We start from the raw sequence: 19,213 nt of genomic DNA on the forward strand, positions 1-19,213 counted from the left end.
CTTTAATTTCCCCTTTTTGGCATCCAAGCAACCATGTGGTTCTTTGGGGAAATTTTTCCTCAGTTTGCCCATTTCCATGGCTGCCTAGGGTCTTGGTTCCTGTTGAGGTCTGAAAAGGGGGATGTGTGGTTTCTCTTTGGTTCTGACTGTGGGGGGAGGATTCTTTGTTAATCCTCCCTTTGTTCTCTGGACACTCCTGCCTGCAGGTACTTGTGTAGGCTCTTCTGCACTCCCCTGCAGCACTTCGACTAGGTGAGGCATCACCTTCACAGTTTCTCTGCCCCCTAGAGGTCTTTTTTTGTCTCTGCAGGTTCCTGTAACTGCTGTTGGCAACTCTGATGGGGTGCTTCTTGTGTCTGCATTTACCTAGGAGATGTGAGCTCTAACTTTTCACATTTTCCAGGGTTGGTTGACCGGACAGTAAGGGTTTTCATCCGGGATTCCTCCTGGGCTTCCTTTAACCTGCCCTCTTGGTCACTTTTTCCCCTTCCGTTTCTAAACTTTTGCCAGCCTTGTGCCTGCTTGTCCCCTTTTGTTCTTGGCGGGGGTCCCTTACAGTTCACTGGATTCCCCTCCACCTGGCACTTGTGGCAACTCTTGCAGTACTCCACCACATCTTTGTTTAGTTCTGGCCAGTCAAACTGCTGTCTTATGCGGGCTTTGGTCTTTCATATACCAGCACGTACAGCCACTGTAGTCTTGTGGGCCCTTCTTAATATTTCTCTCCGGTACCTCTGTGGCACCACTAACTGGTGAACTACTGTCCACTTCTTGCTCTCAGGTCTGTGAGGAGAATTCCATTTCCTCATCAGTACCTCATTCTTTAAATAGTAGCAAGCAGGGACTCCCTGCGCTTCACTGGGCAGCCTGTGCTAACTCTCACAATACTGGGTTGATTCGCTGAGCCTCAGCTAGAGAAAATCCATTTAATTAATTCCCTGGGTCTCCTAACTTTTCAAAGAAAGTCTCGGACAGGCAGACCTCATGGTCATCTGCCTGCAGTGCCAATGCAATCTCCTCTGGGGAAGCTGGTTTGAGCATGGCCTGATCCACTAGACATCCAGGGAAACTGCAGGTCTCCGTCTCCCGCCACTGCCCTGTCTCTCTGACCTCCTGCGGTCTTTTGGGGGGGGGGGGGGAGGCTACCACCTTCACCCCCGCCAGATCATTACCTAGGAGCAGGTCAACCCCGTCCACAGGCAAACGAGGGACAATCCCTATGGTCACCAGTCCCGAAACTAGGTCGCACTCCAGCTGCACCCAGCGTACAGGTACAGGCATACACTGCCCTCCAATACCATTCTCCATCATTCTGGTGTTCACTTTACTCTCTGGGAGAAAGGTCAGACCTTTTCCCAGTAAGAGGGATCTAGTAGTACCTGTGTCCCTGAGAATTACTATGGGCTTGCTGGCCACAATCGAGGGGTATGGGGTTACTTTCCTGAGGGTCATCAAGCCTTGATAACCCTCAGGAATCCTATTAAATTTTCCTGCACTTGCAGACAGCCATAGGCTCCCTGGGTCTCACTCTTACTGCAGTTAAAGCCACAGCTTGTTCTGCTGTGCTTTCCATTAGGGTCCCTTCTTCATTGAGGGGGTGTGTCCTCATCAACCCTAACGGATTTCCCTTTAGTTTCCAGCAGGCAGCTTTTAAATGCCCTGCTTTATTACAATGGAAGCACACAGGTCGCCGGGTCTCAATCTTGCTCACAGCACCTTCCTTTTTGGCTGGAGGAGAGCCCCCCCCCACCCGTGTCTCCTGCTTTCCTTTCTCTCCTAGGACTTTCCACCCTTTGTCCTTTATGGATCTCTTAGGGTGATTAGGAAATGTTCTCCCCTGGGAATCCGAATTATAAATTAAAGCAAACTCATTGGCTAGAACGGCTGCTTGCCGGGCTCTCTGAACCCGCTGCTCTTCTACATGGGTCTTTATGGTGAGTGGGAGGGAGTGTTTAAATTCCTCTAACAGAATCACTTCTCAGAGTCTCATAGCTGAGCTGTACTTTAAGAACCCTCAGCCACTGGTCAAAAGCCAGCTGCTTACTTCTTTCAATCTCCAGATAAGTTTAATTAGCTTGCTTCTTGAGGGTTCTAAACTTTTGGCGATAGGCTTCGGGTACTAATTCATATGCCCAGAGGATGGCATTTTTGGTCAGTTCATAATTTGGTGAACCCTCATCTGGCAACAGGGAATAAACCTCATGGTCTTTTCCAGTGAGCTTACTTTGTAGTAAAAGAGACCAGGTCTCTGCTTGCCATTTTAGCTGCCTTGCCAATTTCTCAAAAGATACAAAAATCACTTCCACATCTTCCTCATTGAATTTTGGGATTAGATGAGCTAGTTTTAACATTTCTGTACCCAGCCCTGAACTATGCTCCTCCACATTGGCCATGCTTTCACTGGGGTTACTCTGTTGCCCCCTAGTTAACTGAAGCTGCTTCAGCTCGCTTCACATTCCTTCAGGAATACTCTTCCTCTATCCCTCGCCTACCTTTCATTTTTTTCATGTTCCTTCTGGAAGGCTCTCTCTTTCTCCCTCTCTTGTTTCTCTCTTTCTTCGAATTCAAGTTTCCTCTGTTCCAATTGTATCTTTGCTAACAATACCCTGTCAGACACTGCTTCTAACCCTATTCCTGCTTCTTCAGATTCAAGGGAAAAATGATTAGCCACTAGCCTTAGGAGTTCAGATTTCCTAGCCTTGCCACGTACAATGATCCCAAACTGCTCAGCTATTTTCCTCAACTCCTCCATAGACAGTGCTTTTAACTTGTCCCAAGTTACTTTACCCTGGCTTGGAGAGCTAATAGCTTCAGTTGCAGACATGTTAGTATTCAATCACACACAACTACCAGAAAACCTGTATTAATCTTGTTCCATTCTTTTTGCTTGGGAACAAGTTGGCTTCCCAATTTCAATTTCTCTCGTTTGTCTGTGGTTCAATTCCGGATGTTAGCACCCAAATTTCTGTTACGACCAGGTGAAAAAGAGGTCTAGGGTTCCCTTTCAGCTTTCACCTGGTCTTCCTCTAACAGGGTTTAAATTTTAAACACACCGTGTTTTTAGCTCCCTCTTGGTGAATCCTTGTTCACCGCTTTCCAATTATAAGGCAAAGAAACAAGCACAACAGGCTTTCTCAGGTTTAAAGAAGAGTGAAATTTATTGAACTTAAACTCTAATTCGGTTAACACCTACGGATACACGACTCGCTCACACTAGCATGCATACACGATACACACATGCAGATAGGGACAGAAAAGAGAATAAATAAAGTGGAAACGTTTGAGGCAATATCTGAAGAGCTTGTGTTACAGGTCTCTGAGCTCACTGTAGAATCCTTGCTTGTAGGTAGATCTGCTGGGGCCCAGTATTCTTCTTAAAACTTGTTCGCTGTAGGAGACTTTTCTCTCTTGGGGTTCATGTGTCTTCAGTGGGTTTTTGGAGTTCCGTGAAAAAGAGATGGGAGCAGACAGACAGGCAGGAGAGGCTGTGGCACACCAGCCAGGAGAGTTCTTCTCAGTCCAGGAGCAAAAAGCTTTCTGCCTCTAAGTTCAAAACTGCACAACTCAGAAAGAAAACCCAGACTGCCAAGCAGGTTAGTCATGTGACCAACTGGTCCGACCATGTCTGCTTATGGATTGTATTGGAGCAGGGGTTAGTTCCTTTGTTCCTAACCACTGTCTGTTAATATGCAAAAAATGTCTCTCTAGCCAGGGGCCTGGCAACCTCTTGTCACAGGCCTTCTCTTCTTCCCAGCAACAATTTGAAATTTAATGTCCATGTGGTGAAATTAATGTACAGTACAGTTCCAGAAGTGCATATCAGAAAGATGATCAATGGTGAAAATCAAACTGGTGGTCACAGATTAGACCAGATCCTGCAAAGTGATGATGAATTGAGAGCTAATGACAACTTCAATTAACTTTAGATAACAGATATAAGGACAATATGGTGTTGGTTGAAAGGGTATGAGATCAACAATATGCATTTATATAGCACCTTCAAAGTAGCAAAACATCCCAAAGTGCTCACAGGAACATTATCAAACAAGATTTAATAACAGGAGCATTATCAAACATAATTTAAGGAGATATTAGGACATGCATTGAATATTTTGGTCAAATAGGTAGGTGTTAAGCAGTGTCTTAAAGGAAGAGAGAAAGACATAGAGGCAGAAAGGTTTCTGGAGGGAATTCCAGGGCTAAGGGCCCAGGCAGCTGAAGGTGCAGCTACCAATGGTAGAGTAATGACATTCAGGAATATCCAAGGAATGCAGAGATCACTAGGCTGGAGGAGGTTACAGAGATGAGATGACAAGAGGCAAAATCATGGAGGGATTTGAAAACAAGGATGAGAATTTTAAAATTGAGGTGTTGCCAACCAGGGGCCAATGTAGGCCAGTGAGCATAGGGGTGGTGGGTGAACAGGACTTGCTGCAAGTTAGGATATCAGCAGCATAGTTTTCGATGAGCTCAACTTCAAACCCTGAAGTGTGTAACATGGGAGGCAAGACGTAACATTTATTGTTATATCTTTTCCCCCTCATTCAAGACCCCTCAATCACTGGCAACTGCCTGTTTCTATCCACTCTGTACCATTTGCTTTACTAAATTACCCTGTAGCCTCTCTGTTCTAATGACAACAGCTGATTTAAGCTGGGGCACCAGCAGGCTGCTAAAATTGACCTCAGGGTTTCAGAATGGGAGCAGGTAGGTGGTGAGGAGAAGGAAAGAGAAGTAAAACATCAACTGATATTCAGAACCTGCGTGGAGATGGGGGAGGGGATGCGGAGAGAGAACAAGACTGGCTTGGATGTGATGTTTTCCAGGATAGAATGGACCATCAACATTCATTGTCAAGGCTCACACATAAACATGGCCAAGTTGCAGGACAATAACAAATGTCTTTGGAACTGTAGCTCCTGTCATGGCCTAAGGAGGACAGAACAATAGCCATGGGAGCCACCAGTGCAGATATGATTACTGGTCAACATATTTTTGCTTGTTCTCAGATGTGGGTCACACTGGCAAAGCCATCTTCGTTGGTTGGGCCTCTTTAGAAGGCATTAATAGTCTGCCATTGATGCCTTGTAGTTCACCTCCTGAATAGCACAAGTGAGCCAGTGGTTTGCTTTTCTTACAATAGACTAGATCTATTGAATTTGTTTTCACAATGTGCCATGGTGGGATTTACGCACGCAACTTCTAGGTTACCAGACCTGTCCCATAACCACCACACTACCAAACACCCAATACTGACCATTTGCAGAATAAAACAGCTCCCACTTGTGTATATTTTCCAGACACATATCAAACAATAAAATGGATATAGAAACTGCTGTCTTGAGCTTCAGATTTCTGAACACTTAAACGTGTGCTCCAGTAGTTCATAGCATTGCAAATCCTTTAATGACAAGTCTTATGGTTACACCCAAGAATCTCCTGTTAATTTCATAATGTATGAATTTTCATCTTTGATAGTACTCCAAATTTCAAATACCAAGTTTCTAAATCACTGTTTACAGTAATGACATCAGTAGAACATATTTAAATCTTGCAATTCTCACCCAATTGATAACTTTTTCTTGTACATAAATATTACACTGACACATCTTTTGGGTAAGATATTAAACTGAGGCCCTTGCTCAAGTGGATATAAAAGTTCACATTACACTGTTTGAAGGGAAGCAGAGAATTCGCTTGGTGTCCTGGCCAACATTATCCCTCAATCAACACCATCAAAAACAAAGTTGAGACACCTTGGCTGTGCAAATTAGCTTCCACATGTGCCAGTGGCTGCACTTCCAAAGTAATTCATTGTTTGAAGATGTTCTGAGGATGAAATATTTTGGCAGGGGTCTGTCGAAACATAAGAAACTGGCAACCTACAGGGAAACAATAAAGACTCTCTATATAAGGGTCAGATGCAGGTTGTATGGTGATTGCAACAGTGCATGAACAGAACGGAATAGATTGGCTGCACTGTAGCATGGTATGAATATAATAGATAGTACAACGGAGTGGGAGAGATGTGCTAAAACCACTAGGAAATCCTGCTCTATACTATCTACTTGGCATGTCTGTGATGTGACAATCTCACCTAATTTTAAGCTTTCATTAGTGCTGGGAACCTGTATTACTCTACACTCACACATATGACTATTAATATCGGGACTCGTATTTAACTTTCCAATTACCAACTTCAAAATTGAAAACACTGCTTGTAGGGCTCCACCTACCCCTGCTGAATTGGAAACAAGTCACACTTTTCATGCTTGTAAGAATTGTTTTTCAAAGCTTTTTTTTATATGCTGCACAGTTCAATGAATCATTAGTTTAGTTTAGAGATACAGCACTGAAACAGGCCCTTCGGCCCACCGAGTCTGTGCCGACCATCAACCACCCATATATACTAATCCTACACTAATCCCATATTCCTACCACATCCCCACCTGTCCCTATATTTCCCTACCACCTACCTATACTAGGGGCAATTTATAATGGCCAATTTACCTACCAACCTGCAAGTCTTTTGGCTTGTGGGAGGAAACCGGAGCACCCGGAGAAAATCCACGCAGACACAGGGAGAACTTGCAAACTCCACACAGGCAGTACCCAGAATTGAACCCGGGTCGCTGGAGCTGTGAGGCTGCGGTGCTAACCACTGCGCCACTGTGTAGACATACACCTGTGAAAGTTATTTAAGAGACGAGCTTCAATCAGCTTACTTCAGGCAGGATTAGTCCGGGTTAATGTGGACAGACCACCACAAGGAACTAGGTCAGTAGCATATTTAAATATATACATACATAGTGGATACAACTGCAAGAAACAATGGTGTTTATGGAAAGGTCATTGCAATATGGATTGGCATGAAAAGTGAGAGAGACAAGCCAAGAAATTATAAACTTGTTAGTCTAACATCTGTTGTGAGTATGTTATTGGAATCTATAACTAAGGACAGAGTGACTGAGCGTAGAGAGAAAATTTGAGATGATCAGAGAGCGCCAACATGGATTTGTAAAGGTTAGGTAATGTCTAATGAACAAGTTTAATTTTTTTGAGGAAATTACTAGGTCGGGGGATGCCTTCCAACAGGCATTCAATCAGGTTCCACATTAAAAAACTTCTAGCTAAAATTAAAGCTCATGTAATTGAACACAAATTATTGACCTGGTTAAGTGGTTGGTTGGAAGACAGAGAATATTTACCTTCATTGTAAGGAAATGACTAGTGGTGTCCCACAAGGATCTGTGCTTGGGCCTCAACTAATCACTACATTTATTCATGACTTAGATAATGCAATTGAAAGCCATATATTCAAGAGTGCTGATGCCACAAAGATTAGCGGCACAGTAAGTAAGGTAGACGGAGGCATAAAGTTACCATGAGACATTGATAAATTAAGTGAGTGGACAAAACTGTGGCAGATGGATTTCAATGCAGATAATTATAAGGTCATCCATTTTGAACCAAAAAGGCATCATTTTAAGAACATAAAAAAATGAGCAGGAGTAGACCATATGGCCCCTTGAGCCTGCTCTGCTATTCAATACGATCATGGCTGACCTAAGGTTTCAACTCCACTTTCCTGCCCACTCGCCATATCCCTCGATTCCCTGAGGCACCAAAAATCTGTCTATCTCAGCCTTAAATATATTCAACAATGGAGCATCCACAACCCTCTGGGGTAGAGAATTCCAAAGATTCACAACCTTTGAGTTAAGAAATTTTTCATCTCAGTCCTAAATGATTGGCCCCTTATCCTTAGGCCCTACCCCAGTGTTCTAGCTTGCCCAGCCAGGGGAAACACCCTCTCAGTATCTACGCTGTCAAGCCCCTTCAGAATCTTGCATGTCTCAATGAGTTCTCATTTTCTAAACTCTAGAGAATACAGACCCAATTTACTCAGCCTCTATTCAATTTTAAATCTGAGAAGGAATAGGTTTTTGCTAAGAGATAGCCAAGGATATTCAGAGATATGGAGAGTGGATGGACTTTGAAAACACTCGCAGTACAATTAGGCAGAATCAGAAGAACCAGAACATTTTCTCCTAACCAATTTGCCCAGATTCGTCATTAAAGGAGCGCTCATGGTGTGCTGGGCTTCAAAGGGAAAAACCATCTGTAATTGAGTTAACTTCCGACATTTACCACCTCCTCCCTTATGGTCCGGTGCTGCTGGGAATTATCCAAAGAATTGCTAATTGATAATTACCTCAGCTCAAAAGGTGATCAATCTTCACAACATAAATGCAATATTCACCAAGCTAAATTAAGCTGGTATTGGGGCACTTTCTTTGCAAACAATGTAAGCTCTGCCCCAAATACATTCAACCATTTATAGGCACCAGGGCTTTAAAATAAAGATTTCTAGAGAACAACTTCACAAATATTTAAAGTGTACATGTATTCTAATTATACATCCAGAAAAATATTTTCTATAAACTTCTAAATTGCAGCCTGCACAAGATCTTTGGCAAACAGATGGTTTCACACAGTGCTACTCCCTGACATTTAACAAATAGACTGTACAGTTTTTTATATATAAAATGGCACAGAAATTATACTGAAACACTGAAAGTGTCAAGTAGTTGCAGAGTAGTCGTATATAAATTGCATTGTAAACAGAACGTAAAAGTGAGGAATTTGGTGAGAGTGGGAATTCAATGCAGAGGCGGGAGGAGGTGCTGCTTTTTGCCTCTGATACTTGTCGTGTAAGCTTAGGGCAGTAAATATTTAAAATTTTTGTCCAGTGTTTTACTATTTAATGGAAGTTAATTGGTGGGAAAATAAAAAAAACTTACTAAAAAGTAGGTATAAATAATACAAATAATCTAGACTAAGATAAGGCAAAGCAGGTTAAGCGTCTGGACTGCAGTATGTGGGATTTTGGACAGTGTGACTGACCTGAGCGAACACATCTGCAATAGATATCTTGAATTTCTCCTGCTCAGTCATTGAGTGGAGTGAGATTTTGAGACACTTCAACACATAAAGGGAGGGGGTGCAGTATCTGGACAGTTTGCTCCACAGCTTACAATTCTGCGAAGATTAGTGATAGGTTAGAAGATCGGACAGAATTTAAAAACAAGTAAAGAATGACAAAAAAAAATTAGGAGGGCGAAATTAAGAGTGAGGGGGGAAATATAAAAATGGATAGTAAGAGTTTCTACAAATATTTAAAAAGGAAAAGAGTAACTAAAGGGAGTGTTGGTCCTCTGGAGTGTGTGTCTGGGGAATTAATAATGGGAAACCAGACTGATTCCTGGGATGACGGGACTGACGTATGAGAAGAGATTGAGTCGGTTAGGATTATATTCTCTGGAGTTCACAAGAGTGAGGGGGGATCTCATAGAAACCTATAAAATTCTAACATGACTTGACAGGGTAGATGCAGGAAGAATGGTCCCGATGGTGGGGGAGTCCAGAATCAGGGGTCATCGTCTAAGGGTACGGGGTAAACCTTTCAGGACTAAGATGAGGAGAAATTTCTTCACCCAGAGAGTGGTGAGCCTGTGGAATTCGCTACCACAGAAAGCAGTTGAGGCCAAAACATTGTATGTTTTCAAAAAGGAGTTATATATAGCTCTTGGGTCTAAAGGGATCAAAGTGTATGGGGTGAAAGCCGGAACAGGCTACTGAGTTGGATGATCAGCCATGATCATAATGAATAGCGGAGCAGGCTCGAAGGGCCGAATGGCCTACTCATGCTCCTATTTTCTATGTTTCTAAATAAGGAAAGGGCGGAAGCATTGAACAGATATTTTGTGTCTTTCTTCATTGTAGAAGACACAAATAACATCCCAGAAATACTTGTAAATCAAGAGGTAAAAGGGAGGGAGGAACTTAAAACAATTACAATCACCAAGGAAAGGGTACTGAGAAAACTACTCAAACTAAAGGCTGACAAGTCCCCAGGACCTGGTGGCCTGCATTCTAGGGTCGTAAAAGTAGCAGCTGAGATAGTAAATGCATTGGTTAGCATTTTCCAAAATTTTCTAGATTATGCAACATCAGATTGGAAAATAGTGAATGTAACTCCTCTATTCAAGAAAGGAGGTAGACAGAATGTAGGAAACTGCAGGCCATTTAGTCTAACACCTGTCACAGGGAAAATGCTAGAACCTATTATTAAGGAGGTTATAGCAGGGCACTTACAAGCTATTACTGCAATCAGGCAGAGTCAACATGGTTTTGTGGAAGGTAAATTGTATTTGACTAATTTATTAGAGTTCTTTAAAGAAGTAACAAGCAATGTAGATAAAGGGGATTCTGTAGATGTGGTGTATTTGGATTTCCAAAAGACATTTGATATGTTACCACATCAAAGGTTACTACACAAAATAAGAGCTCACAGTGTAGGGGGTAACATATTAGCATGGATAGAAGATTGGTTAGCTAACAAAAAGCAGAGAATAGGGATAAATGGGTAATTTTCGGGTTGGCAAGCTGCAACGAGTGGAGAGCCACAATCATCAGTGCTGGGGCCTCAATTATTTAAATCCATTTCAATGACTTGGATGAAGGGACCGAATGTATTCTTGCTAACTTTGCTGATGACACAAAAATAGGTAGCAGAGTAAATTGTGAAAAGATACAAAGAGTCTGCAAAGGGATATCGGCAAAAATGTGGCAGATGGAGTATAATGTGGGAAAATGAGAACTTGTTAACTTTGGCGGGAAGAATAGAAAAGCAGTATATTATTTAACTGGAGAGAGATTTCAGAACTCTGCAGTACAGAGAGATCTGGGTGTCCTGGTACATGATGCACAAAAGGTTAGTATGTAGGTACAGCAAGTGATTAGGAAGACAAATGGAATGTTGTTGTTTATCGTAAGGGGAATGGCATATAAAAGTAGGGAATAAAAACAAGAAATGCTGGAAATACTCAGCAGGTCTGGCAGCATCTGTGGATAAAAGCAAGGAAGTTTTGCTACAGTTGTACAGGGCATTGGTGAAACCACATCAGGAGCACTATGTATACAGTTTTGGTCTCCTTACTTAAGCAAGGATATAATTGCATTAGAAGCTGTTCAGAAAAGGTTCACTCAAATGATTCCAGGGATGAAGGGGCTATCTCACGAGGAAAGGTCAGACAGGTTGGGCCTGTATCCATTGGAGTTTAGAAGAATAAGAGGTGATCTTATTGAACATATAAGATCCTGAGGGGATTTGACAGGATGGATGCTAAAAGGATGTTTTCCCTTGTGGGAGAGCCTATAACCAGGGGACACAGTTTAAAAATAAGGGGTCTTCCATTTAAGACAACGATAAGGAGAAATTTTTTCTCTCAGAGGGTTGTTAGTCTGTGGATTTCTCTTCCTCAGAGAGAAATGGAGACAGGACCATTGAATATTTGTAAGGCTGAGTTAGAATGACTCCCCTTTCAATCAAGAACCTAAGGGTATAGGGGGTAGACAGGAAAGTAGAGTTGAGGCCACAATCAGATCAGCCATAATCTTATCAAATGGCAGAGCAGGCTCAAGGGGCTGAATGGCCTATTCCTGCTCCTAATTCGTATGTTTGTACAGTTCATAGAGAGGTGCAGGTTCAGAAAAGGGTTGGTGTGACTGATAGTTGTAGTGTAGGGGGAACTCAGGTAAGGTACAGGACGAGAATGTGCAGACACTATTCCTTTCCTTTCCAACAGGTACAATGCACTTACTACCTGTGAGAATAAAGGCTGTTGGGAAGGACAGATAGAATGCTGGCCATAGCACCTTGGAGCAAGAAGCTATCCAACAAGGTGCTGGCGGGGGCAGGGGAGGAAGTGTCATGTGTAGTTGTGGGGGGTGGGGGGGGATTCAATAATTAAGCAGATAGCATCCTTTCCAAGCAGGATCGAGAGTCCCACATGCTATGTTGCCTGCCTGGTGTGAGTGTGAGGGACATCTCGAGCTGGCTTGAAAGGAGATTGGAGAGGGAGGGGGAAGATCCAGTCATTGTGGTTCACATTGAAACCACCAACATAGGAAAGAGTAGGCAAAAGGTCCTGTTTTCAGAGTACCAGGAACTAGGAGCTAAGTTGAAGTACAGGACCTCAAAGGTTATAATTCTCTGGATCATTACTTGAGTCACATGCAAATTGGCATAGGGATAAGCAGATTAGTGAGGTGAACATGTAGCTGAAAGAGTGGCTTGGGAAGGAGGGGTTCCATTTCATTGGACATTGGAAGGAACTGTACCGTCGGGACAGGCTCCACTTGAACGGGGTTGGACCAGGGTCCTTAGCGAAAGGATAAATAGGGTGGACACAAGAACTTTAAACTAGCAAATGGCAGGTGGGGGTGGGGGGGGGGGGGGGAAGGATAGTTGGGAAAGGTACCATAAGTAATAGTTCAAAAACAAACAAAAGGGAACAGAGTAGACGAACAGTCAGAAATGGTGCTTTAAGTACCACAGTTTAAAGGGAAAACTAAAAGATGTAAAGTAATTAAATCACGAAAGGAAAATTAAGTAACATGTGAGTAAAACATTAGAGCAGAGATCAAGTTCGAGTGCGTGGTCAAAATAAGTGTTCTTTATACAAACATACTGAACATAAGGAACAAAGTGAATGAATTGCAGACGCAAATTCAACTTGGGTGTTATGACATTACTAAGAAATGGCTGCAAAATGTTCAAGACTGGGAACTAAATATACTAGGTTATAAGGTCCACAGGAAAGTTAGAGAAAATGGTAGAGGGGGAGGAGTAGCTTAGTGGTTAAGGATCAAATCACTTCAATGGTAAGGGAGAATATAAAGAGGGGTAAGCAGGCAGTGGAGAGTTTATGGGTAGAATTAAGAAATAAGAAAGGATTTAAAACTCTAGTGGAAGTTGTGTATAGGCCCCTTGGTAGCAACTGTGAAGTGGGAGAATATATAAATGCAGAGAGTAGTCATACATGTATAAAGGCAGAAAGGTTTTAATGGGGGACTTTATTTCAGTCTATATCTAAGTTAAACAAAATAGCATATCAGAAAAGTAATGAATCTCTTGAGCGTGTTCAGGATAGTTTTCTGCAGCAATATGACCTAGAACCAACAAGGCGGCAGGCCATATTAGATTTAGTAATGAGCCAGTTTACTTAATAACCTAACAATGCATGAACATTTATCTAATAACAATCATAATATGATCGCATTCAACATAGAGTTTGAAAGGGGGAAATGCCAAACTCAGATTCTAGATTTAAGTAAAGCTGACTTCAACTTTACTTGTTGAAGTTGAGAGACGGAGACTTTCTACAGTAAACTGGGCAAATCTGTTAATGGGCAAAATGTCAGAAGATCAGAGGGAGGTGTTCAAAAAAGAATTTGTGATACAGAACCAGTTTATACTTCTAAAGGGTAAGAGCTCTACATGCAAAAAAAAAAGTTATGACTAAAGAGGTAAGAGACAAAATAAAACTAAAAGAAAATGCATGCAAAAATGCAAAAAAAAAATATCACAGTTAATAGGAAATACAACCGCAAGGGCGGCAAAAGGATAGCAAGAGCTACAAAAAGGGCATTGATAAGAAACTTGCAAGGGATATCAAAATCAACACAAAACTTTTACAATTATTTTAGGAAAAAGAAGGTAGTTAAGAGCAATGTGCGACCTCTGAAAACCGCTGACTCCATATTGTCAATGAAAATGTAAAAAGGCTGACATGTTGAATAATTACTTTGCATCAGTATTTATAGTAGAAGGGGATGCCCACATCCCACGGAAACTAATTGAATCAGAGACAGGAACCTACCAAAATTATCAGCAAAGTAACAGTAATGAAGAAAATAATGGCACCAAAAAGAAAGACGCATTTATATAGTGCCTTTCACAACCAATGCGCTTTACAGCCAATGAAGTACTTTTGAAGTGTAGTGTACAGGGGAGGTGGTGTAGTGGCAATGCCACTGGACTAGTAATCCAGAGACCCATGTTAATGCCTGGGGGACACAGGTTCAAATCCCACCACAGCAGGTGGTAGAATTTAAATTTAATTAATAAACTCAATTAATTAACAAAAATCTAGAATTGAAAGCTAGTCTCAATAATGGTGCCATGAAATTATCAATTGTCTTTAAAAAACACATTTGGTTCAGTAATGTCCGTCAGGGAAGGAAATCTGCTGTCCTTACCTGGTCTGACCTACATGTAACTCCAGACCCACAGCAATATGGTTGACTCTTAACTGCCCTCTGAAATGGGCTAGCAAGCCACTCAGTTGTCAAAAGCAATTAGGGATGGGCAACAAATGCTGGCCTTGCCAGTGACATCCGCATCCCATGTAAGAATAAAAAAAGTCACGTTTGCAATGTATCAAATCCCCAGGACCAGGTGGTCTCCATCCCAGGATATTAAAGGAAGTAGGATAGAACATTACAGATGCCCTAACTATAATCTTCCAAAGTTCTCTCGATTCAGGAACAGTTCCTTTCGAGTGGAAAATTGCACATATCACTCCACTATTTAAGAAAGCTAGGAGGAAAGCAGTGAATTATAGACCAGTGAGCCTGACATCTTCTGCCAGGAAATTAATTAAGGATTGAGTGACTGAACACATGAAAATTCTCAGCTGATCAGAGAGCGCCAGCATGGATTTGTAATGGGTAAGTTGTGCCTGATGAAATGATTGAATGTTTTGAAAAAGTGACTAAAGTAGTGGACAAGGGAATGTCTATGAGTGTTATTTATATAAACTTCTGGAAGGCATACGATAAAGTCCCTCATAAGCGACTGTTAGCTAAAGTTGAAGCCCATGGAATTGAAGGTGAATTATTGACCAGGTTAGAAAATTGGCTGAGCGCATGAGACAGAGAGTAGGCATAATGGGCAGGTAACCTAATTGATATGACTAGTAGCCCCTGCAAGAATCTGTGGTTGCAGCCTCAACTATTCAACACATTTATTATCTACTTAAACGATGGGATAGAAAGCCACATATTCAGTTTGCTGATGACACAAAGATAGGTGGCTTTGCAAGCAGTGTGGATGGAAGCATAAAATTACAAAGAGATATTAATAGATTAAGTAAATGGACAAAACTGTGGAAAATAGGTTTCAATATAGGTAAATGTGAGGTCATCTACTTTGGACCTAAAAAGAATAGGACAGAGTACTTTCTAAATGGTGAAAAGCTAGAATCAGTGGAGGTCCGAAGAGACTTGAGCGTCCATATACATAGATCATTAAAACATCATGAACAAATACAAAAAATAATCAAAAAGATTAGTGGAACGCTGGCCTTTATATCTGGAAAACAGGAATAAAAGTGGTAAAAATTATGCTATAGCTATACAAAGCCCTGGTTACTGTGAGCAGTTCTGGGCACCACACCTCAGGAAGGATATATTGGCCTTGGAGGGAATGCAGCGTAGCTTTCCAGATTGATACCTGGACTCCAAGGGTCAAATTACAAGGAGAGATTACACAAACTAGGGTTGTACTCTCTGGAATTTAAAAGTTAAGGGGTAATTTGTTCGAAGTTTTCAAGATATCAAGGGGAACAGATAGAGGGTAACTAGTTCCAATGGTTGCTGAGCCTAGAACTAGGAGACGTAATCTAAAAATTAGAGCCAGACCTTTCAGGAGCAAAATTAGGAAACATTTCTATATGCAAAGGTGGTAGAAGTTTAGAACACTCTTCCACAAGCTGTGAATAGTAATATGAGATCAACTGTTAATTTTAAATCTGAGATTCATAGACTTTTGTTAACCAAAGATATTAAGGGAAATGGGGCAAAGGCAGTATATGGAGTTAGGCTGCAGAACAGTCGTGATCTCACTAAATGGTGGAACAGCCTTAAGGGGCTAAATGGTCTATTCCTGTTCCTATGTTCCAAAGCTGTAAAAAAAAAAGTTCTTAAGGGAGTGGTGCAATGCAATGCTTTTCATCACTAAATAGCTAAACATAACAGAATTCTGAAGGGACTTCAGGATATGGTAGATACAAAAAATTATTTTCAATAATTCAAAATAAGCCTGAATTTTAATATTTAAACATATCCATAGGAATAACACATACTTCCAAATTAAGAAATGGAAAATATAAATCAGAGTTTTTACAGCCTACATGGAGGCCATTCAGCCTTCGGTGCTTGCAGTGACCATTTGAAAGAGCTGTCCACTTTGTCCGATTCCCCTCGGATTTTACATTTTATTTTTCAAATATTTATCCAGTTCCCTTTTAAAAGTTGTTGTGGATTCTGCATTCCCCTCCATTTCTGGTCGGGCAATCCATGACCTTAGAACCCTCTGTATAAAAAAGAAATCTCCCAATTTCTCCCTTTGTTTAGTTATGATTTTATAATTCCATTCCTTTCTCTCAGTTACTCTGTCTCCATCATATCTGCTCCCAGGACTCCACTTTCAGCACGAGCTGCTGTAATGTATTTTTTATATCTCATTCCCTTCTCCACATCCTCACTGCTTCTCTTTCCCTTCCTATTCGCAACATTCATTGCCTTTCTTGCACAACACTCTCTACATCCTCACTGCCTCTCCTTCTCTCCCCACCCTTAGTGGGTCTCCTTCACCCTCATTCTGTCCACCCTCAATGCCTCTCCTTCCCTTCCTCTCCTCTACAACCTCACTGCCTCTCCTTCCTTTTCCCTTGTCCCCAACCTCGCTGCTTCTCCTTTCCTCCCCATTCTCCACCCCTCACTGTCCCTCTTTTCCCCCATTCTTCACCCCCTCACTGCCTCTCCTCCCCCCAATTCTTCACCCCCTCACTGCCTCGCCTGCACCTCCCCTTTCTCCAACCCCTCACTGCCTCTTCTCCACCCCATTCTTCACTCCCCCACCACCTCTCCACCTCCCCATTCTCCACCCCTTCACAGCTCCTCCTATACCCCCATTCTCCACCCCCTCACTCCCTCTCCTTTCCCCCATTCTCCCCCACATTCGCACCTCCTCACTGCCTCTCCTTCACTCCTTCATTCTCCACATCCTCATCTGCCTCTCCATCCCCCATTCTCCACTCCCACCCTGCCTCTACTTCACTCCCTCATTCTCCACATCCTCACTTGCCTCTCCTCCACTCCCCATTCTCCACATCTCACTCTAAAAGCCTATTCCACTCTGTTATTTTCTAATACTATTAAGGCTTCCTCCTTTCATAACAATATGGTTCCTTCTTGCCCTCACCTCTCATCTGCCACATTACATTCTTGCATTGCTATGATCCCACCACCTCTTCTTTCTAGAGGTCTTTCCTACCATGATACCCTTTGTCCATTATTCCATCACCCTCGGTGCCTGCTGCTTTTTCCTAACACAATTCATGCAAATATAGCAAACACACTTTGCTGGTTTCCACACCATTGCTCAGAGCTCCCAAAACTCCATGCAATATAGTGATTTGCATGTATTTCTGCCCATCTAGTACACTGTATTCAATGCCCATGGTCCACTCTCCTCCATATTGGGAAGATCAAACAGCAGATCGGCTGATCGTCTTGTTGAACATCAACATTCTGTATCTCAAGGCCAGTCCTGACCACGTGGCTCACCACTTCAACATCCCATTATTCACATTCCAACCGTTCTGTCTAGGCTCTCCTATATTATTCTAAACAATATTCTCAGCATTTTGCATCCATTTAGTCTTAAGCATGGCTTCAGCAACTTCAGCTCTTTGATGTTTTCTAGATTTTCCTGCCTGTTTCTCCCATCCGCCTTCCATTTAATTCCCTGCAATCTTGGAGGAATTTTCCTGCGACGTCATCTTCCGAATACCTTCTCAGTGGCTGACTGAGATGAGGTTTGAATGTCACCTCATCAGCTTTTCACCTTTTTACAGATTTTTTAAAAACCTATTCACAGGTTATTAAACCTGCTGCATTGATAGGAGCCAGCACAGCTGACTCTTGATTATTTATTACCTGTTATTCTCCCCTTCTCATTGTTCAGTTAAGCTGTATTAGTTGTCATGTCTGGAAATAGGCCAATACCTTGAGTGTAGACCTATCATTTCCCCATTTAGATGCTGACTATGCTTATCTGGTTTTTATGCTGAATGTTCAATGCCCCCCTAGAACTACCCATGATGATTCACTTAACATAGGAGGCAAGCAACAGAGGCAAACCACTGAGTAGAAATAAAATTACACAGGTAGAATCTCTCTCGCCACCACACTCCCCACACCTCACTCCCCCCGCCCACAACCAATGCTGAGTCAAGGCACTGAACAGATGCCAAGAACTTTTTCCACAAAGGAAGTTGGAAATTACAGGTTGCTGGGCTGCTCTCTCACATCAGCTTCACAAGCAGCCTAGGAAAGGTTGTCCATTTCTCAGTCATGGGAATTTGTATGACCTACCCATGATTTACTAAATTTGCTGTGTATATCACATACACATATTTCAGCATTGCCATTCTAGATGGTACAGCTACAGAAATTTCTAATTATAAAGCTACCCGTCACAGTCACACCTGCTCACTTCTACCACTAGATGGAACTTGATCAGCTGCAGAAGCTGCCGATCCCCAAACCTATACCTACGGTATCACTGTTGCACTCTTAAGGGGTATTACCTTTGTCCTGACTATCTGTGGCCAACACTAGGGGAGATCAACTAGTTCAAGTACAAACGAGTTAATTCAGTAAGTAATTGCACTCTGAGACCCAAACTATATATTACCTTGGACATCTGGGTGAAGTCTGCAAATCCTCCACTCCCAAAGGCACTACTTCCAAAGGGGTCCAACGTCCCAAATGGATCTGTAAGCATTTACAATAAACTGGTTACAAATTCTGTCAGCAAAACTAAGTATCTTCATTTGAATTTAATCCCTAAAGTGTAAACCTCTCTCCAATTAGCAGGCTTTAAGCCAAAAAAAACCTTTAAAACGAAGTTTGTATTTTCAAAAGTTTTTCACCCATCTTACACAGGACTGTAATGCTGAATATTTCATACTAGCAGAGACCTACAAAACAATTGTGGTGTAATAGTACCTTTATTTCAACAGTACTTCCTTAAATTCCCATCCCATTCCATTCCTTTCATCCCCCTATCATCCCCATCCCATACCTCCCAGCCCTGCTCCCATGCCGTCTCCCCGCATCCCCGCTTCCATCCCTGCTCATGCCGTCTCCCCTCCCTCCCCCCATGACATCCCCCTCCCCCCATGGCATTCCATCCCTGCCTCCCCCCACCCCCCCCCCCCAAAGCCGTCTTCCCCACCCCCTCCACCCACATCCCATCTATTTTATATTACATTGAGTCAATTTTACCTCAAGCCTC

The 19,213-nt window shown here is 42.3% G+C and overlaps 1 protein-coding gene across 11 annotated transcripts in view; it reads right to left on the bottom strand.

The window, feature by feature from the left end:
• Positions 1-19,213, bottom strand: part of eps15l1a (epidermal growth factor receptor pathway substrate 15-like 1a) — a 419,830-nt gene that overhangs the window by 106,665 nt on the left and 293,952 nt on the right. For all 11 annotated transcript variants that reach the window (XM_068016623.1, XM_068016624.1, XM_068016633.1 and 8 more), the window contains one exon: positions 18,611-18,690. In XM_068016623.1, the coding sequence (XP_067872724.1) occupies positions 18,611-18,690 (80 nt within the window). The remainder of the gene's footprint in view (positions 1-18,610; positions 18,691-19,213) is intronic.

This window comes from Heterodontus francisci, chromosome 36 (genome assembly GCF_036365525.1).
Source record: "Heterodontus francisci isolate sHetFra1 chromosome 36, sHetFra1.hap1, whole genome shotgun sequence".
NCBI lineage: Eukaryota > Metazoa > Chordata > Chondrichthyes > Heterodontiformes > Heterodontidae > Heterodontus > Heterodontus francisci.